This window comes from Melanaphis sacchari, unplaced genomic scaffold (assembly GCF_002803265.2).
Source record: "Melanaphis sacchari strain LSU unplaced genomic scaffold, SCAv2.0 Contig261_pilon_pilon, whole genome shotgun sequence".
Lineage (NCBI taxonomy): Eukaryota > Metazoa > Arthropoda > Insecta > Hemiptera > Aphididae > Melanaphis > Melanaphis sacchari.
In genome coordinates, this window is record NW_020271135.1 from 970,995 (window position 1) to 995,155 (window position 24,161).

At 26.6% G+C, this 24,161-nt stretch overlaps 1 protein-coding gene and 1 long non-coding RNA gene across 2 annotated transcripts in view; one reads left to right on the forward strand and one right to left on the reverse strand.

The window, feature by feature from the left end:
* Positions 1-17,989, reverse strand: part of LOC112595243 — an 87,850-nt gene extending 69,861 nt beyond the window's left edge. The window contains exon 1 of the long non-coding RNA XR_003114696.1: positions 17,500-17,989. This is a non-coding gene — a long non-coding RNA (uncharacterized LOC112595243). The remainder of the gene's footprint in view (positions 1-17,499) is intronic.
* A 4,358-nt stretch (positions 17,990-22,347) lies between these two features.
* LOC112595226 (KRAB-A domain-containing protein 2-like) lies at positions 22,348-23,984 on the forward strand. Its single transcript, XM_025340362.1, has 2 exons — positions 22,348-23,671; positions 23,722-23,984. Exons 1-2 carry the CDS (start codon positions 22,360-22,362, stop codon positions 23,982-23,984), a joined length of 1,575 nt encoding a protein of 524 aa, XP_025196147.1. The 5' UTR covers positions 22,348-22,359.
* The last annotated feature ends 177 nt before the right edge of the window (positions 23,985-24,161 follow it).

Genomic DNA, 24,161 nt, shown 5'->3' on the forward strand with positions numbered 1-24,161 from the left:
TTATAAATAAAAATCCAGCATCCACATGTAACAAATAACTAGTTGTTTTAACTATTTTACATATCATCCAAGAATGTCCAGAAAAGTACAATAAATACATTATCAATACCGGACAAACTAGAAGAAGCTCTCAATGAAGAAAAAATCTTAAAAATTCCAACATTTCTAACCAAAATTAATATAGTAAATAATTTTTAAAATCTCTATTATTAACAAATATATAAATGTTAAATTAAATTGCTTTAAGTTATATGTATAATGTATATAAGGCTAATAACGTTAGTCGTTGAAGCTTAAAATAATAATTATTATAAACAAATAAAAAAAGTTTCAGTAAACATTATTCAAACTATATATTTAGATTATTTGAAAAAAAAAATATATTTTTATTTTTTATTTTTTTTACACCTTATTAAAAACATTACGCGTATTGTAAATATTTAATTGTAGATAATTGATGGTGTGTTATAGATTTAAACACATTTGTGTGGTATTGAACTATTTCCGTTCATAGTATTTGTATATTGATGTAGTTGAATTCATGCAATACCTATCGAGTCATTTCTGTATAAATTGTATGCAGTAATTAAAAGCACTGAACTCACTGACTAAATACGTCATCTCTTATAAGTTATTATACAATAAATTATTACATTTTCGACGTATTTTTGAATAAAAAAATTGCGAAGTATCACCAAAAGAATTCGATGAGAACCAATGTAATCCGAACGTTTGGAAATATCGACATCGTTCTTTCAGTCGTTAATTTTGCATAGGAAACATTTACTATTGTGCTTATTTGACGATGAATTAGTTTTTTTTTTTTAATTATATATGAGAGAAGTTAAGGAAAAAATATGATTTGAAAAACAACTTGATTCGTTCAAAGCTCACGGTTTTCAACCATATAATTGTCAACACGTCATGTCTGTTCGACTTTGGATGCTCATTCCGGTGCTTATAAATTAAATATATCCTTTGGTTTGCCGTGGGGCTATCCTGTGCGATTTACCTCAGTGGTTTTATAATTATTGTACAGAATAATAAAGCTATAATTTATACAATGTTTCAATTCATATAATTATTATTAACGCGATACAATATTATCTTCTCCAGAATACATTTTTTACCTACTTTCATATTATACGTTGAATATATTATCGTATCGTCGTAAAACGTTAATACTGGCAAGCGTGGATAACTGTAGAAGTAGGATTATTTAATCATGAATATTTGAATTTTTACACACAATCGTTAATTTAATTAAATATTAAATAATATAAATAATATTATGAATAAAATCAGAAAACAATAATATTTATTAATATTTATCAGTATAATGATATAACACAATATGTTAAAATTGTGTGCTTTCGAGGAGATCACTTTGTTACACTATTTATTCGTAATTGTATGCCCGAATGTCTCTATGACACTGTTTGGTCAGATACTATATTTATAAATTGATTAATAAGTGTGTGTGTATGTGTATTATAATGTAATTCCTCGCATTATGTACGCATTTACGTATTATACATGTATAACGCGCATAGTGTGTTGACACTGAAGCGCGTGTATCGTTTAAACACACCAAATAAATCCTGTAAATTACTTCAAACTAAATTTTTATTAGACATATAAACTTTTCGTATACAACTCTATAACTTAATTATACGTTTGTGTATTATAAAATAAATCAAAAGCGCTTGCGAGATAAAAATTATTACCCAAGTAAAACCGTATTTTTCGCGCAGTGTCGTATTATATTTTAGATGCCTGTCGTTATAATCATATTTGGGGCTTCAAAGTTTTCAACGAATTAATGTTAAAACAACAATGATAATATGTATGATGGGTTTATACACGGCCTTCTAACGTCACATCCGCGAAGGACTTAAATTTTTCAGACTATGTACTTGAAAAATGTCATTATTCACGAATTAAATTTCTCTTTAAACTATGGACAGAAGAGCAGTCTATGACAACGCGAAAAGCAAGTATAGCTCAATACTTTATCCGGGTATTATATTATTATACCAATTGTGTACCCCATAACATCATGGTATTGGAAAAAAATAGATAAACATGGTCATGTTACAGTCATTCCTATTTATTTTAGGTATGTACAAATATTTTCTGGTAATATTAAACACGTTTAAAAGTATTTAGTAAATAAATCAAATAATAATTTTGTTGATGAGAGTTTTTTATAAATTAAATATCTTTTTATTCAAATTATTATAATTTTTTCCCCAAATTTATATTATAAGAGACTAGAAAAACTTATGAAATTTTAGTCTTATGTACTTTAAATGAGTAAAAATTATCAACGAATTATTTTTCTATTAGAGGAACTTGTAAAGTAAGAAAAAAATTAAAAAAACATTGGTGCTCGCACTTACTAGATCATAGATTGGTACGTGTATAATGCGTACAGTAAACTGTTGCTATATAAACATCGACGATACTTTTAAATTATTATGATAACATACAGTAGTATTTTGTTGTAAAAACATGTGTTGTACAATCCAAAAGTTATTTTTTATGTTTAAAACGATAGATTTTAAGCTTTGTAATATTACAGAATTCACTTAAGAAAATTAACCACCTAAAAACTCGTTCTGATCAATAATTAAAATAAAAGAATAATAATAACCCTCTTTTAAATAAAAAAATGTTAGTTTGATGTTTTACAATTTCCCGGTAATATATTTATATACGATACTGATGTATTTTTTTTATAATAAAAACATAATTTTTTAATTCTTCTGCATCTTCACGTCATGTAATTTTTTTCATAGAAACCACAATTTATTATGTATTGTATAATAATATAATATAAAATACATCATCTTTGTGCTTAATATAATACGTATTATTTTTGCGTTTTTAGGGTTAATTTGATATCATGAAAACTTTTAATTTTAAAAATGATTTTTATTTTTATAATACTTAATTTAAAATTATTTTTCATTTGATAATTTAGGTAGAAATATGAATTTTTAATACTACAATACTTGATCCATGATAGTTATAAGTTATCATACTTATTATATTTTCAAACAAATAACATGTCTTGCGTTAAAATGTGCCTGTTTGGTATGTAGTATGTATAGAGCTATTTTGTGTCAAATATTTACTTTTGATTTTTAATCTATTCGAATATTTCGACAAACTATTTTTCACTCGTACTTCACTAAGTCTAATAGTGACACAATACCATAATAGAGTAATATTCAATGATAAATGATTTCAATACGGTCACTGGGATATTACCAATTAACGTATAGAAATTACACAAGACGTAATAACTTATTTTATATCTTACGTTTTTAAGTATAAAATAAAAACAAAAATTATTCAAAACGTTTTACAAAACTTAAGAGTCCGTATATACATATAACATGCATGCTCTGCCATGCACATTACAAGATGACATTTAATGAAGTCGGTACTCTGTAGATAGGTAACTATTTATTGGAAACAATGAAAGAATATATTTTTATGAAACTTTTTTTTATATTATTATTTTAAACGAATGTGTCGTAAATGTAACTTTTTTAATGGTTTTTTCTTCGGCATCATATTAATGTCTCTCCCTGCAGTTTTAAATCTTATGATTTATTTGAAGCAATTCCTATGATTCTCTGACGCTGGTTTTCCTTTTTAATACTTAATATAAAGTACATTTTTTTATTTTAATATGAAATCAAAAAATCTACATCTAATTTGCTTTTATCGGGTAAAAATATCACAGACATAATTAAAAAAACTGTTAAAAACCAAATACAGGTTTTTGTAGAAATTTAATATTTGTTTTAAACATTTCGTATTATACATTTCTATTAAAAACCATAAATAAATAAAACAAATATTTCAAATAAAAATAAACGCTCTCATTGTAGTTTAGTCACTCTAGGTTTTCAATTATACATGTTCATCTCGTTAGGATAAAAAAAAAACCACGTGTAATACACATTATTATTTTAACAATAATATAAAATATAAATTAAAACATTTTTAACCTGTTGGGTGTTGGTTTTATTAAATTTTTATATTCACATCGCAATATTTTACAGAGCATTATGATAATACGATCTTTGGTGGTTGCGCAATTAAATAATATTATGGTATAAAAAAAAAAAGTGTTGGTTCAAAGTCAAACGTTTCAAAGTATTATAGTGGCATAATATATTTTATTTATCTCCTGCCACCCTCAAATTGAACCAGTCGACAATCACTCATAGATTTTGTAATTGTAATTTGTCATTCGTTTTTTCATTTTTGGTATTTTTGTCAATTTAAATAAGAATAAATTGAAACTGTATGGAAATAAATTATATATTATCTAAAGAAGTTTTTTATTTGAATTTCAAAGACCGTCATGAAAATTTTAATTTTAAAATTCAAATTTTAAAAACTGTGATTTAAAATTTATCAAATTTTGTCAACGGCTTTAAATAATCTCAGAAATATAAATCTGTTTCCAAATTTCTCATCAAATTATAAACTTTTGAAGTGAAAACAGTAGGTTTTTAAAGGAAAGCTGTGGGTTTTAGTTCTCTTATTATATTATTTTGTTTCATTTTTATTTTATTTTTAATGTGAAATAAGTATATTATTTTAATCGGAAAAAAATGCAACGACAATAATAATTGTTTTATCAAAATTCATTATAGTTTTATAATTATAAAATTATAAAATAATGCAATTATTTTGATAAATCATACGTATAAAATACTGAGACATGAGTCAACGATATTTTACAATACTATTCGTTAGTATAATATAATTATTTGTTTTTAAACTATACCATGGCAAAAAAAAAAAAAAACATCAACAAAGTTATAGATATCTACAATTATATGTGTATCACAGTTAAAATAGAATTGAATTAGACGAATCTCTTTCTATTAGCGTTTGTCAGTGTTCTGCTAATATCTAAGGACGGTATCTTGCAGTGATTTAAATTGAATTCGGCTGTTTGTACGGCTAAACAATTAAAAAGATTAGTGTAAGAATTATTATAGATTTTCAGTCGTAGGTATTTAGCGAAATTCCAATGTAGCTTCGATACTATATATATGTGTGTGTGTGTATTTATTACAGTTACAAATCACAACCCCTGTCATAGGCCGAATGTATTATATATTATCTTTATTTTTATTATTATCAGTATTAATATAATATAAGTAGTACATGTGATGCATTTTTATTTTATTTGTTTGTTAAGATAAAATTAATACAATATCATTTAATCCTCCATAACCGTAATTAACATTTTACTTCACGATTGTATTTTTTTATTTTTTTGTAACACCTTCAAAAGCAATCGGATAACTACACGTTTTCCATCTTTTTTTTCTTATCCATTTAAAATGAATGAATTTAACTGCTAGGTAAGTAATAAATTGTATTTAAATTTCTCAGAAATTTTTGTTTTAAGTAGCAGCCCCCTCGTAAAAACCTCATATACGCTTAAATTCGTGCACGCAGCGATTGTCTGTAACGCGCGAAATGCTTTAGACGGAAGACACCTGCTCTGGACCATTTGAAACGTGGATGCATTTTAGTCGGACCACGCACGGCCGTAAAGGTCTAAACACGACTTTTATTAACCGTAAACGCCTTCATAATAATACTCTCGCCATGGGTTCTTCATAAACGCTTTTAACGTAAAAGCGGTTATACCGCGTGTCCTATGCCGTCCCTCACGTTCCCGTTTAATGTTCACTTCATGCTGTGCATGTGTGGCGTAGGTCCGCACGTTTACATATTCCGGTCCATTTAAAAAATTGAATTGTCCAGCAGAATCCCATCGGTAGTATACCTAAATATATGTATGGAACCCGAGACGCACATATTATTAGAACGATTCTCGTATATATTATATATGTCGGAATTCACGTACAACATTTCAATGCAAATTCGAAGCTATTATAAATACAACTATATACGTGTTTTAATAATTCTTTAATTCACATAAAATCATTATATATTATAAGCTAGACATTTTCATTTGACTTAAGTTTTTCGACGATAACGATGAGTCTCGCATTACCTTTATTCTTAGGTTTAGGGAAACAGAATAAATAATTTACCTACTCGATATGTCGTTTAAAAATGATATGTTGATATGAATCATATTTGTTTTAGTAATAGAACTTTATTATAAAATAACATCAAGACTATTTTGTTCCACCTAATAGCTAAATGTAAACAATATAAGACAGTAGACGTAATCTTACGACGAAAAACTGTATAAACTATATATGTAACACGCCTCGATAAAATTGAAACAGACTTACATCCGAAGAATCCCCATAAAATGTGGCTTTTATGTGTAATAAATAAATATTTTTATTATTTAATATTTAACTAACCGATAAGCAATTGATCAATAAATTGATCGTTGTCTGGCAATAAGAGAACAACAAAAAGACAAGGATTTCAATTTATGAAATATTATATAAAAATTAACATTTTGTCATAAGACATGTCCACTTAGAATGAGTGTACTCGTATATTCATTGTGGCATTAAAAATTTATACAAAATGGGGAAATTTTTACTACACCTAAACTAAATATTATATTTTAAAAACGAATAAGGCTTTCTAGCTTCTTATACATTTCTGCAAATGCGTCAGTACGATCATTTTCTTATTTGAGTAAAGTAAAGCATTACAAAAAAGCGACCTACTTAGAAAAATCTTACATATCATTAACCATTTATAAATTTATCTTAACAGTGATTTTATATATTTATCATTAAAATTAAATTTGTTCGGCAGTAGGTAATGAATAACAATTATCCAAACATGATTTGTATTGTGAATATAATTGTAAACATATTGTTATGCATTTAGAATAAATATGTTTTTAACGTCTAAATGTTTCGGGATAGTTTTAATCATTAAAAATTAAATTGGAATAATCAATTATATGCAAACACGGTATACCATAAAAATAATTTATTTTGCAGTATTTCATTAGTTTACTGCATGTTTTGTGATTTGAATAATATAGAATTTAAAATTAAAATTGTCGAATAAATTATTGAAAATAATAAATAAATATAATTTAAAATGCTTCTAAAACGTATTTTATGTATATAGTCAATCATTTTGAATATATTTTAATGCACATTGAAATCTGATAGATTTTTTAAATGACAAACAAAATATTGTAATAATTCTATAAATATTTCAAATAATTTATAGATTTTATTTGATGGCTATTGAGGTATTTTTTTCATTCGATTTTTAGTTTTTTTAAATTATTATTATTTAGTATTATTATTATTAATACACTTCAATACATACTTAAACATAATTAATTTGCAATAGATGTTGTTTAAGATTATCATCAAGCGATTTTTAGTTCCGTTACCACAGCATTGCCATATTTGAAATTGAATTTCAAAATAATCTAGTAATATGTATTTTATTTTGTACAATTTTGTACAACTAAAAAAAAAATTGTAAAATTGTACAAACACTAGAAGACACTATTTCTATACTTTAAAGTTTAATTTTATTTACATTTTTAGAAAATGAATTGGTACCTATGTTAAAAATGTATGTATGATTAAAAAGGTAGGAATTCATAAAATTGTATGTATTATGAACATTATTTAAAAGTATATAATATATTATTAGGACTTCAACATTGTTTTTTGACGTTTTTGGTTGTGTAATGTTTTCTTTTAGGTCCGCATAAATTTTCCAGTATTGTTTACAGTATATTATTTTCTACAATTTTGTATAAACTTAAATACATGATAAAACACCATTTTAAAATCTCTTTTTAAAATATGATAAATGTTTAATTTAGGATATTATTCAAAAAGATGTTGTTTTTCTCATGTGTTAAGTATTTATTTTATAGATTAAGAACCAAAGAGTTGAGTTATTATTTCTATAACATTCACTAAAAAATATTATAATTACATCATAATAATATATCATACATAATATATATAATATGGTACTCATATATTGGAAGTTTCATCTCTGCTATACTACATTTATAGATTTTGAGTTTTTGGAAAAGTAATAAATCACATGTTGACCGTCGTTCTATATTTGAATTAAAAAATAATTATGTTTATGCCCTTCGTATTGAACAACCGTACAAAAAAGAATTTTATAATGTTATTAATACAGTGCACAATGTATTACATAGTTATTGGTGGCTAAAACTTGGCTCAGTGCCAATGCGTTATCGCTGGCGTATTAAGTGTAGTACATTATGCCGATTAAAATGCATACATTTTTTTATACTTCAAATTGACTGAAAATACAATTAAACGATAAATATTAATTGCTCAAAATTGATTTAATATTTATTTAAGCTAATAAAGGTAGCTGCCAGCTGGTTAGGTTATCGTTACTATTAAAAATTTCTGTTTTGCTATTTTAAAGAAACTCAATTACATGGTAGGTAATTAATGAGAAAAAAATCTGATGAAGCTACAGTACTATTATATAACAACTACTTTTGTTAAACATTTTTTACAAATATAATTTCTAATATTATCTAGAATATTGAATTGCTATGGATTGATTTTATTATATAAACTACAGGATAGATAAATTTGTTAAGCAGATCTATGTACCTAATCATTCAAAGTCAACATGTCACTCTCATATTTATCAGATAATTCGATTTGCGCTCGTCGATTGTATAGTAGATGGAATTTATTCAGAGCGTTCGTTTTCTGAATACGAATTTCCCAACATTTTACGTAACAAAGAGTTATTATTATTAAAAAAAAAAAAATTACTTTTGAGTGCTTAGAAGATAGTTTAGTACTTGAATTCAGATAATTCTCTTGAAATGCCTTATCGAGACTAAAATGATTTCAAAATGATTGCTAAAACAAAAATATTACTATTATTGTATTATACCTATAGATATGATGAATATCTAAAATTTAGTTATATATATACATGCCAGTTAAATAAATAAATTTTATAAAATTTACTATGCACAAAACATTTTAGTTGAAGAAGCGTTGAAGAAACGTCAAAGATCACAATGCCGGAATTTCATGACTAATTAGAATAGCCACGAGTTTAATACAATTTCAAAGTAATAACGCCTGCTGTATATCTGGCATAATTTTTTTATGATTATCGTAATGGATAATTAAGTTCTTAAGTTCTTATAAATATTTAATATACTTGTAAATCGCAAGTAAATCATTAATATCATTATTAATTGTATATGAAACAAAATATACATCTATTCAGCATTGTTTATCAAATTTTAAATTATATATAATATTATGATCAGTTTTACAATTAATGTGTGCCTCAATAGCTTTTAGATATTTAGACTCATTTCGTACAAATATAATACATTTATAATATTGTTATATAATTTAAGAATATTTAATTGTTTTTTTTTTTTTTTTTTAATTAACGCTTTATAAATCTATCAAAATAATAATATGTATTCTACTACTTAAAGATAAAAATAACAAACTAATATACATTATATTTAAATTGATTTTCTTTGGAATAATCTAACAAACTTCATAAATATATTATAAAGTTTTTGATTCGACATATTTATATATGTTCAATTTCTATATAATATATAGTTTTAAGTTCAAACACGAATCGTTTGTTTAATAGGTAAGAAGTGGTTATCCCAAGCAAACATAACTGACATAGGTATGCTCCAGGACCATTTCGAAATACTGAAATAGGTCAATACTAAAATAACGATAGTATAGTTATGTTTGTTACTAAAAACCAATATTCGCGTTTTCAAAATATTCTACGACCTTTTGATGTATTATATAGTCTGTACGCAAATCATTTTCAATTTAATGAATAGTGGTATTTGATTACATTTTATGTTAGATTAGTAGCCGCTATATTTAAAGTATTTCAAATAAATACGAACTAATATATTTGCATGATACGTGTGTATGTAATTTATTTTAAACTCGTAAATAGTATACAGTCGATGAACACACACACAAGCAAATACGTATTTTCAGCCGTACAGTTAAAATCAAAGGATCTCGCCGCCTCCAACCCATGCATTATTTCCAGCCAATGATAAATGATTAGTATAACATAATAATATACGTATTCTTGAATGTATGCGATTCAAAGTACTACCTCTCCTCTCTTCCGACGCGAATAGGCCGGGTTGTGGTGATTGTTCGGAAAACTTGTTAGCGATAAGCGCGTAGTATAATTATTGCAGTATACCATGTTGTTAGATTTTTATCGATTTTCCTCTGCCAGACGGAGATGCTGTCAATGATTTAACACGTTTTATAAACACACACACACAAACAAACACAATGACACGCAAGGATTAGAACGCTGAGGATTACCAGAACACAAAGGCTGATAAAATGTGGTGCGGGGTATAACCGCGAAGAGAAAAATGGAATGAATACGCGTACGAATGTACGTTTGAGGAAAAACATAATACAAATAATGGACTATAAACAATACGAATCGTAAACGAAATCGTTATTGACAATCGGTGCGTCTTTCTACTTGCGGTGCTTATTTAAAATAATTAACAATAAAAATGTTTAATATATTATACGTGTTTGGCGACCGCGATAACTGCAGATGACAGAATAATATTTATTGTGCACCTTCATTAGAGTTTGTTATTCTCTCTATTCAATGGTTGGTTTTCTTGGCATAATTTCTTTCATGTTTTCGGAGTCAGTGCAATAATAAATATTTCCTACTATAGTAAAATATATATTATAGCAGACGCATTTCTTCATTTTGATATTCATATCAATAAATTATTTCAAATACATTCGCTCGATGTTTATAATAATCGAAACACGAGATAGTCATGTGTTTTTCAACGAAAAGTGATCTATTTACACGGAAACCAAAATAATATAACAAAGATAAAATTAAAAATAAATAAATAAATACATTTTCTAAATTATATTTGATCTAAGACTTCAAAAAGTCAATCACATGAAACCGTGAAGATTTTTTTTTCACATATTATAGTCAATATTATATTGAAGTGTCTACGATTACAATTCAACGGTCTCACACGTGATCACGCGCATCCAAATTCTTGACAAACAAAACGTTTAAACAAAATATTCCACAACGATAAAAGGCATATAATTATATAAGCTGTTAATGCGCTAGTTTGTGTCGAGACAATGTATTCGAAGCGACAAATTTTTATTTTGTTTTACTGTTATCATTATTTATTTTTTATTTATATGCAATTTTCACCAATGGTAACTAATGTGAAGTGATCTTTTCCACTACTTTTTGGCTATTATAAAGATAGTATCTTGACAGGTCAATGATTTAACGAAAGCTGCTAATATTCTTAAACAGATGAATATAAACATATAAGTATTTACATAAAGGATATGGGAATACTGACAACCGGACTTCCTCGAGTATCATAATATTATAGTTATTTCCGAAAATAGGTATATTGTATTGATATAATGGTGGTTTATCTTAAATGTTCTTTTTGCGTTGATCGGATAAATTAACTTTGGAAAAGATAAATTCGATCACAGTGCTTCGTACTAATGCACTCACTTTGTGTTAAATATATCAAAATATTAGATGCTTAAAAATTAATATTCCAAATGAAAAATAATAACCTTTAGGAACAATATATGCATATAAATCCAGATTATGAATTTGACGTAACAATATATATATATATATCCAAACATTGTAGAGCAATATGGAAAATCACTTTGAAATTATTTATTAACTATAAATTAAGTGATGATCACAAAAAAAAAAAAAAATGAATTGTAATAAGCGAATATAAAAAAAAATAAAAAAATGTTTGTTTAAGAAGACGTCGTGTCCATATGTTTAATCATATGTTCTATCATAAGATCTCTATCTTATTAGCGCATACCATACCATAATATACGTACAGCAGTTTCAATTTTGTGTGTTTAGGTGAAATATTAAAATGAAATGATAAATAATAAAAACTAAAAAGTTAAAAAATGTTTTTAAGTAATGTCTGTGATCTCTCGTTGGTGTCTTACGATACTTTAAAGTGAATTATGATTATTTTTAAACATAATTATTTTGTATACCTTCTTATAAATTGCTTAAAAATTAAAATACCGTAAAAGCTAACGATAGAATACAATTGTTTTTATTAATTTTAAGTTTGATTATAAGTTATATTGCACTCTAATATTAAGATTAACCTATAATATTGAAACTGTTGAACGAATATTTTGATATGGAATGTGCACCTCATCATTCAAGAGGTCATTTTAGTGAATGTGTTAAAAAATTTTAATTTAATAGTAATTCATTGTATACGATAAAAAACGATTTTGAGTGTAGGCGGTCTTTCATCCTATATGGTAACAAAAATATAGATAAATAAATAAATAAAAAGTATCAATTTTGAAGAATTTTATCCACGATAAAGTTTTACTATTATCCATTTTTTGAATAATAATAATAATAATAAAAACAGATTTATATTTTATTTTTTTATATTTTGAGATATTTCTATTTTTAGAATTTCAAAGAACAAATTAGATTCAATTTTTTCTAGAAACCTACCTCTTTCGAAGTTGAATATAAAGTATTTTTTCTACGATAAAAAAGTGTTTTCAGAATCAAAAAAAAATATATATATATAAAACAATACACATCATTGTAAAACCAATACATACATTGCTTTGGTATCAAGAATCTAAAACTAACACATTATCTTTCGTTACATTGGCTACAGTTAAGTTTTTTTCTCACCTGTATACGAGTACGCAAATGTGTGTAATGTTTGTGCTCTCAACTTATGCTCTTGTTTGCTCAGTGAGATAATATATTAGTGGTAATATAACGCCATTTATTTATATTTGTTTTTATTTTCTCAAGTTTGTTTGTATTTAATAGTTATTCACAAGTTTCTTGTAATAAAATTTTGGTAGTATATATTGTATAACTTTCATAGAATCTGGACCTATATTTCCATTAATATATACAATACAACCAAAATATTGTATTCGAATGCAATTATAACAAAAAAATTTATTTTTTTATCATAATAACATGCTTAGTTACAAAAGTTAACATTTATTAATAAATAAAATAAATGCATGCATCTAATATATTGATAACAAATTATTCGTCATTATCATTTACTATTCTTTTTTTATATATTTCCAATACATCGTCTTTTTTCAGTAAAATAGATTAAATGTCTATCGATATTGAGAATATATATGTTAAAGAAAGTCTTATCATAGCATACTTCTTCTTATTTATTTGTCATTAAAAAAAAAAAATAATAAATATATATATATTTTTTTTGTGACTGACTATCCAATTTATATTTTTGAGGCTTTGCTGTTTACGATTACTAGTTAAATAACCCCTATGGTGTTGATGATTTGGCACTGTATTATGAAAATTATTCATAAATGACTAATTAAAAGTTCAATTTTAAAATTAAAAACGTTTCAATCCTCATAATTATCACAATGATTTATTTTTCATTTAAAGCGTAATTTAGTTTTTTTTTTATCTTATGTACAATATTATTGGTTCATTATTATCATAATTTTTATATTTAAATGTTTGTTTTATACGTAGTTGAAAAAATATTTTTTGTACTAGATGATGAAATTTGTTTAATTTTCGATAAGCACTATGCCAGATTAGTCGTAAACGATTTTTCACATCAATTAACTAAAAGCCTATGAAAAATTAATGTATTTTTTCTTCATTATAATAATTGTAAATTGGTTTTTATTCAAGCATCCGTAATCATGTTAAAAAATAACCTGTAAAATGTCACTAGATGCTAAAAAAAATGAAATAGTGTGATTACAAATTTTAAAATTATATAGGTACTATCTAATATACAGTTATTTATCATTAACTGTTTGATTAAACCGTATTTAGTTATTCCTGGTAGTAACATAACAAGTAAAATATATTATTCTTAATAATTTAAGTCTCTTATCATCGATATTAGTAAAAAAAAAAAAAAATCAAACTAATATGAAGTCTTATTATTATATAAAATGTTAATACAAAATAAAATATTTAATTTATATTCTAATACGAAAAAAAAAGTTGTTTATCAGCTAAAACTGTCTTACAACAGATATTTCACTAACCATTAGTCATCAGGATCTATTATTATAATAATATTATAAAAATCTTGGCTATTCGGGGGTTATCGTTTCGAGACGAAATCTCTGAGTTAATAATATATAAGTCACCGTTCATAATAATTACATCGTTTCACTTTTTTCTAAACTTCAAAAATATTGTAAGAGTTTTAAGCATTTTTAATCAAACGATGTTAGTTTTTCAGTATTTCTATCATCATGTATGATCACCAAACGGAAGGAATTCGTCATTTTTTAATCAGAATAATTAGACGATTTCACACTGAGAATATTGACAAGTAAACTTGTCGCGTAACAAATCCAATTGAGTTACGATTATGATGTTCGTATTATAATTATAATAATTTAGTCACCGTATAGGATTACCATAAATTTAATACTAGCTGTCATCGTAGAGTAGATAATTATACTAGTGTTGTGGTGTTCAAACGTAAACTAGATAGAAAAAAAAATTCGTTCACTATGTCTAATGAGAATCCACAACTCTAACATTTTAATGTTAGAAATGACGATTACCATTGAATATTTCACCACAACAATTTAAATAAATTATACTGTAATCATACATAGAAGGAGGATATACATATGTCTTGGACAATTTAAAACAAATAGCATTGCACCCAGCACAATCGTTTATTAAATTACCTGTATTGTGATCTTAAACAATTTATTATTGTCTATCACAATTTTGACAAGAAACCAATTTCTCGGAGCCGCGATTGCAGTAATTTTATAAAATAACACAAACAAAGGATGATAAAAAAAAAATATATATATATAATAATAAAAAATAAATGAAAAAGTGATATCCGTTTTACTTTTAAAAGCGTAAAAAAAATCAAAGTCATACGGGATACACCGACTTCAAAAACAATTATGAGCAAAATTCTATTAAGCCCAAGCTTATAGACATTTCCCTCCAACTTGCATCCAGATGGTTTACGGTAGATTTTCTTTGTGCTTACACAATTCACCGAGACAGTCGAGTAAGAAACACATTTTTGAACGTACCATGAGACACGCGTTGATAGTCGATGCACAAAAATGTGTACCTTCAACCCGAAAAAGTGCGTACGAGAAATAAATATTTGTAATAGAAAATATGTACCTAAGACAAATACATATCCTGTGTTTTGTTATACCTTATATCTTAAAAGTATCTAAAATAAATGATTCAATTATTTTCGTTCTAAAAAAGATTAAATAATAATGTTACGTACACCGATAGCATACAATTATTTTATACATAATTATATGTGCAACAGTTTTTAAGTTTAGTGATATATATTTTAACCATCCATTTTTAAAATAAAAACAATTTGTTCGTGTTCTCACCTCATGTCGCGTTCAGAAATTATTTTTTCTACGACCAACCGATCGAATAAACTGTGACATATTCCGACAGTCACGTTTATAATGGCGTAGATGATTTGGAATTATTTAATCATCATTGGTACATTCATAAAACGGTTCCGCGAAAAGGGAATTACAGCGAAATAGAAAGGAAACTCGTAATCCGTTAATTTTTAATTATACTTGTGTATAGTTGATCAATTTATTTTGATTGCACATCAACAATACGCCGCGTAAAAGCTGTTTTGATTTTGATTTTTTTTGTTGATAAAAGAAAACTCTCAAGTAATAAATAATATTCAATTAATTCATACAAATTATAACCAAAGTTCAATTCAATCAAATTTACGAGTAATAATTATTAGTATTAGTTATAATGAAATAATGTTACTATTTTTTTTTTTTTTTTTGCTAAAAGATTCAAAAAACGTTGCGTAGTTTGTGCAGATTTTTTTTTTCATTTTGATCTATAAATGACCCTCTATATTATACATACAGACATGCAAGTAAAATGAGAAAAATAATTTGATGACCTATGTTACGCTGTGGTGTATCTAGTACACATTATATCATTTAAAACCATAAAAATAATGAATAAATCATAATATTATATTTTTATATTTAATAAAACAACTTTTTTTTTTTTTTATAAATCTGACGAAAATTTACATAATTTTATGAAATTCTTTAATCTAAATGTTTAATTTCAAAACTTTATTAATTACATAATACAAAAAATGAATTTCGTTGTTAAAATTTCCATTCTAATCGAAAAACTGGGTAACGTTCCAAAATAATTATACAAAATCATTTAAATGAATAAAAAAATAAATAACTTTGTTGTTTACTTACCATGACCAGAACATAAATAACAATTAAGATAATTCTTTACACATTGTGATCTTAAAAGATTTAATTTTTTTTTATTAAATGGTGCAATGTAAGAAATTAAGGACATTTTTTTTTTAGTATTTATGTAATTTTACATAGACTTTTTTTTATTTATTATTAATATAATAAGCTGATGAATTATTCGATTATTTATACGATCAAACGATAAAATAAATATTAAATGTTTATCTTTCAATAAATACACCAACCTAAAATAGTATAATCAATTGTCTTAACATTCAAAAATTTACAGATTTATAATTTTATTAAAGTTGGTATTTTTCACTGAAGCTAACTACGAAATTTTGCTCGATCGAAGTTACCGCATGTTTTAATATATATATATATTTACTTAGAACATAAAACTAAGCACCCGTCGTCGCCTATGAAAATAAATTGACATACACCGCTTGTTGTTGTTATTGCCATTGTAAAAAATGAGTATATTTTTAAATTTATTATTAAAACACGCGAGTTCTCGTCAAAACGATGATTTTTTACACAGCTATAACACCATAACTGGTTGAATAACATTAACTCATTTTTATTCATTTGGCGCAAACCGTACACAGAAAATAGAGCGATTGGAAACACGTGTGATCAAAGTCGACGAAGACTTCGTGAGCACATTAAGAACCACCGTTCGCGACATGAATCCATTCTGATCATCCCGCGTATATAGTAGTATCAACGAAAGTACAAAATATTATGATTTTTATGATTAAATCCAACAGCTAACCTGACAACATTATTTCGTCGGGACTTTAAATGTTTATAGGATAGCTATACGTATAGCGATCGTGCACATCGTTTATTCTCGATCGTTTTAACGACCCAAATCGAAACTATCGTTGAAAGGACATAATAATAAAAATGACGACAACCGCACGATTTGAATCGATTTCCGCTTTTTGAGCCAGGAAGTTATTCTTGTATGCGATAATAATAATTATAAAATGAAACAGTAGTCGGGACCTATTATCTTATCGGAAATATTAATATCGGAATAAGGGTCTCTGCGTTAGCCATAAAAATGTGTCATCAAGAAAAATAAAAAAAACGCGTTTATAATAATAATTTACTGTATACGTCGTTGAATACTTACCGACTGGTACAAATTCAAAGGTCACGCGGAACACGGCGTACGCTTGTCAACACTATAGATCGGCGGCAGGAGTGGAGTGCAGTTGGCGAGTGCGATTAGTATAGTTGTGGCGAGAGAAAAATATGTGACGTGTCACGTCGAAGAGAGCACCGAAATCTCGGTCGGGCTCTAAGTGGAGATTTCAACGCGGACCACAGTTTTGCCCCATATATTTCGTGGACTTACGGGTGTGCTCCCGGTGTACACTCGTCGGAACCACCTGGACAACCGACGCCGAACGCTCACGGAGACGCCACTAATCAAGAGAGACGACCCTCCCCCCAGGGGCTAGCGATCCTGCAGTTTAGGGACGAGGATTGGCAGAGAGCTGTTCGGCAGACGATCGGAGACGAAAACGTGATAGCGAGAAAACGTGGACACGATCGCGATCGAATGTGCAAGAGGGGTGAGAGGGAGCGCGACGGCGACGGGCACGACCGAGCTACGTACGGTCACGATGAAACTGATGTACCGCCACCGGCGGAGCGGCAGTCGTCAGCGTCGTAGTCGGCGTCGGGCGGCGGCAAGCGACGCGACGAACTTAACGAAATCTGCACGCGGTTTCGCGTGTCGCCGACACCGCCGTGGATTTTCGGCGTACATAATGTGATGTTGTTGTGTGGGCGCACCGGGACGACCTACCCCACTGCGAATTAAACGCGCGTAAGTACGTGCCGCGTGCACGAGGGCACATAGCCGTTGACACGAACAAACCTCTCGTGTGCCGAAACCCGATTTTTCAGTGCACGGGTCCTGTCTGATCGGAATATTAAAACCCGGCATTAACTTCAGGATGCAATACTGTTTCTGCTAGATTTTGTCATAGGCATATTATACGTGTGTTTTTATTTAATTCGCCTTGCCGTATTAGTGAATATTTCTATCCATTTTGGCTAACGGAGATTGCAGAATAATATTATGTTTCGGCCCAATCGTTGTGAGACACGACGATAGGGCCGTATGCGTAATGGTATCGCGGCATGCGACGGCCGATAACGCGATTATCACAGCTGTGACGATCGTATATTTTTATAATAATTGTCTGGATTAATTTACAGTGTAAAAATAACGAAAAATGAAAATCTATGAATATAAATAGTAATTATTATAGAACGTTACGAGTACTTCAAAGTTCGTTGAGTTTGAAGAAATATTCAATAATTGAGAAATACATGTTTTTACATTATTTTTTTATTTGTATTCCCTTCGGTCTCATTATATCAGGGAAGCTGTATCTTACTTGCCCTCACTTGTCGTGCTTCCACTTTTGATTTGCGAAAAATCGAATTCACTTTTCTTTTTTTTTACAATTCCATTTCAAAAAATAAAAATAAAATTCTTGTATTCTTTAATTTTTCTTATTTTATTAAAATACTGCAATTACTTTTCGTTAGCTTTAGTGATATTACGAACGATTGTGACCTCGAAAATCCATTTACTACATGTCACATTATCTATAGTTAATGATTACGATGAGTTTTTTGTTTTTCATACTACGATCTTACACAAATTACAATCAGTTTGAGCTCAAATTTATGATTAAATATTGTTTTAAAATTTCACCAAAATCGAGAAAACTGTCAGAAATTCTAGACCTGTGCAGCGTGACTTATTTTCAAAACCTTTTTGATATTTGAAGGAGATGACGGCGCTAATCACTAATCACTACACTTATCCGACTGATCTATAAACTAAAACGAATGTGTATTTTGTACGAGTGATAATAATATAACATAATATTATATTGTATGTGGTGGGTCTCTCGACGGTCATTAAACAAAAAAAGGACAAAACCATAGTTGTGCTGGAAATTTAATTGCGTTAAAAACTTTTTCGTGATAATTTTCTAACTGGACACAATTTTTAATCCCACTGTAAAGTATTATATTACTGTATAAATAATTAATATCTAAGCCACGTCGTAAGACTAATGTTTTTTTTCGCACTATTAAAACTGCAACTACGAGTTTGAATATAAATCGTTAACTGTGGCGTAAAACTCATTAGTATGACATGGTGAAATTTCTACCAAAGTTAATGTTTTATTTGTGCGATGAAAACTGTAGAAAATCAGTAAAGCATTAATTTGTATTGCAGTTATTTAATTACACAATTGTCTTGTTCAAATTGTTGAAGATTAAAATAAAAATATTTAAAATTCCATAAAAGTCATACATTATGTACTTATGTCCAACACGAATGATAAAATAAATATCATTATTATGTATCGCGTACAAAAAATAAAAACTTTTTAATTTATTGATAATAGTGTCAATCATTGATATTACAAAACTTATAAATACCGATCTTTTTTTAGTAATATTATATTATAGTATTATACTACATTATATTACTACATTTAAAGATAATAGAAATTTTCAGAAAATAATAATATTATAATTGTTCATTACGTGATAAATTTTTTCAACATCTTTTTATTATGTTTGAGGTATTTATATAGGCATTATCATTTTTTTTTTTTCTATGAATATTGATAAAAAATTATTTACTTGGTAAAAATGTTTAAAAATTTAATACGCATAAGTTATTGATTTCTCAATTAAAAAATATTAAAAATCTATTGATATAATAATTTTTATAAGCATTTTAAAATTTTTCAAAATTTTAAAAATGTACTAATTATTTTGTTGTTAAAAATGCATTATATATTTTTTTCTAATCTAATTATAGAAAATGTAATAAAATATTTTTTATAAGTAAATCGTACTGAGACTATAAAATATAAAATATAAAAGTACAAACATTTTTTTATAGATATTATTGTTCAAATTTAGATAAAATTACACGAGAATAAAAATAACAATATTATTTTTTATTTTTATTTTTATGATTTAAAAACACTATTCACGAGAACTTAACACTTTTATGTATATTTATACTCGTATATCATATAACTATGAATTTTACTCTACATAATAAAATTTTTGATTTATTTTGAAATATTACCTATTTGTGCATACTATGAATCTAATTTCACGGTTTTACTATGTATACAAAAATATGTAATTTCATTTTAAGTTATACAAGTTGATATAATATGCTATAAATAAATACTATTGTTTAATAATTCAATTCTAATAATATAATAAATGTAATATTTTTGTAAAATATTAAATCATCTACAGTAAGACTAAAAATAAAATAAATTACTTAAATAATTGTATCAAAAAACATATGATAAAATTAACTTTGTGATATATACTGGCAAACCGATTCTGCTCAGAATCGTTTTTCTTATATAATGATACAATATCATTTAATTAAAATTTAACTTATTCACAATAGTTATTTTATTGATACCGATTTTACAGTAAAACGGTATTCACTTATCTAACTTGCCTACTTTTTAATTGTTTTTATTTAATTATTATTATGTTATAGCTATATATATCTTAATATAAATCCTTATGTTATATTTTGTCCAAAAGTCGTTTAACGTTTACTTTTAATAGAAAAAAAAAATGTGAGCGATTCGGTGCCGTTCTGCTATACAGTAGGTTAGGAACACTGTAAAAATGTGTTACATTTGAATTAAATGCGATATATTATCATTGTATACAAAAACGATACTCAGCGGGGAGAAGCTATATCAACTTAAACCACCAAGTATATTTTATTATTTTTATTTTTTTTTAGATATCTATTGCTACTACGTAAAGTAATTTATTTTATTAGTAGTAAGTAGTAAGTATAGTAATGCAGTAGATCTATTAATTTTTTGTGGAAACATTGTATTTTTAAATATTGTTGTGGGTATAAAACACATCAACATAATAATATATAACTGACCCTGAGAACAATTTTATTGAATAAAATCATTAATAATATAGTTATTTATAGTTTTAATACACAAATTTATAAACAATTGAATACATTTTAAGATTTTATGATTTCAATATAAATTACTTATAAACAAACTAACATTTAATTTTCAAATCAAATATTTCTTTTTGTTTTGCTCTTTATAATTAATATCGTCAAATACTTACAGAAAAATAAATTATGTTTATCTTTCAAATATTTTTTCATATCTCAATAAACAAATTATATAGTATATTGTATTAATATTTTTTTAAGTTTTTGACCTAGGAAAAATTGTTTTATTAATATATTTTATGAAAAAAATAAAAAAAATAAAATTGTGTAGAAAACGATCATTCAATCAATTAGTCAACACATTAATTTTAACGGATTTCCGTTTAAAAATTCTGCCAAAAAAAAAAAAAAAAAATAAGACCGATTTTGTTTAAAACTGAATTTGCGTAATAATTCCTATTTTTTTCTTATTTATTCTTTCGGTTAATCTGAAAAATATTGAAGCTTTTTAATTTTGATCTGTTTAAAATACAAACTAGTTCTTATTTTTTATTCAAACCATCTTTAAGTTGGAAATTTAAGCATGTTTTTGACTATTTTTGGGTATGTATATATATGTTAGCGGTAATGTATGTAATACGTTATTTTATTAAATAACTAGTTATTCTATAAAATTCCTAAATATGTTCGTTAATATATAAATTACACGGTTTTACTAGTTAATATATAAAATACCGATTGGGTTTTCGTTAATGTATGAAATTTATATCATTAGGTAGATATGACCGGGACTGGATTAGATAACATACAAAATTTGTTACCGTTGTTGTTATTAATAAAAATAATAAGATAAGATAGTATTGAACCACACCATTTGGAATAGACTAGACTTATTCGTGTGACAGTGTACTGCGAGTTTACTTACTAGTTAGTTTAATCATTTTTAGTGTTGTATAGTGTAATAACTAATAAGTGTGCTTTAAAATGAAAACCAAATTTGATACAATTATAAAAAATACAACAACAGAACGTAATAACAGCACGTTTTTGCTGAAAGAAAAATATGATTCCTTAATAAGTGAAGTGAAACGTATTAAAACAGGAAAAAAAGAATCGCCACGTGATTATTGGTTAGTACAACGGTATGATGTGATAGAAGTGCAAGGTAATGAAAAACTTATACGTCCAATGAAAGAAAATTCTGATATTATATTTTACGTCCACGACGAAGAATTATATGATATTTTACTTAACATTCACCTATCTATTGGACATGGTGGTAGAGACAGAATGATGTATGAACTCAAAAAAAAATATAAAAATATTACTCAATCAAACGTCAAAATTTTTTTAAATTTATGTGAATCATGTGTAAAAAAACAAAAAAGTGAAAAAAAAGGTATCGTGACAAATCCTATGATTTTTTCTGAATTAAATAGTAGATGTCAATTAGATCTTATTGATTATCAAAGTCAAGCTGATGGTGAATATAAATTTGTGTTGGTGTATCAAGATCATTTGACTAAATTTTGTATTATAAAACCATTAAAATCGAAAAGAGCTGAAGAAGTAGCATATTGTCTCATAGATATTTTTACGGTGTTCGGTGCTCCAAGTGTACTACAAAGTGACAACGGTCGTGAATTCAGAAACCAAACAATAGATTCATTAAAAGAAATGTGGCCTGAATTATCTATTATTCATGGCAAACCTCGCCACAGTCAGTCCCAAGGATCAGTGGAGAGGGCAAATCAAGATATAGAGAATATGATAATTACCTGGATGAAGGACAACAACACAACAAAATGGAGTGAAGGGCTAAGGTTTATTCAATTTATGAAAAATAAAGCTTTTCATAGGGGGATAGGACGAAGTCCTTATGAAGCTATGTTCGGATGTTCCCCAAAAGTAGGAATTTCTTCAAATACTCCAGACAATATTTTGAAAGTTTTGAATACAGACAAAAGTTTAAATAATAAAATTAACAAAGATTTAGAGAAAAATAACTGTAAAATATGCAAACATATATTTATGGAAAATGAAGGGAATACCGAGGAAGAATTGTGTCAACTTTGCATAAATAAAGAAAATATTTCCAATAAAAGAGAAGAAGCAAAAAAATGCTTAGAACGTCAAGCTAAAAGAATGAAACTACAATCAGATATGTCTCATCCACCTGCTCTTCAAGGATGTAACGTACGAATCAAAATTCCAGATGTTGACAGGTCAAAATGTGATCCACAATCTATAATTGCAATTGTATTAGAAAAAACAACCGACGGATTTTATCGCTTAGGTAATTTTTTTTTAATTTTTTTATTAATAATTCAAATAATTTTGTTTTAGGAACTAAATACGGTATACTAAAACAACATTACGCGAGGTCACAATTTAGTTTATGCACAGAAAAGTTTATTACGCTTAGTGACGTTCCAGATGTAGATATTTGCCTTCGAAAAGCATCCGAATCCCAATCACTTGGTAATGGACAAGGGTTTTTTAAATGTACATGCCAACAAAAGTGCACCACAAAACGGTGCATATGTTTAAAAAATAATTTACTTTGTAATTCTAAATGCCACCCAAAAAGTTCCTGTACTAATAAATAAATTGTAAATTTAAAAAAAAAATTAATATTAATATTTTATATAATAATAAAACTTTTATTCAATAATAGTTTTCAATACATTAACTAAACCATTATTGTTAGTTTATAAAATATCTAGTTGGTATGTAGAATAACTAGTTGAAGTATATATTTATGGATTCATTCAATACATTAACTG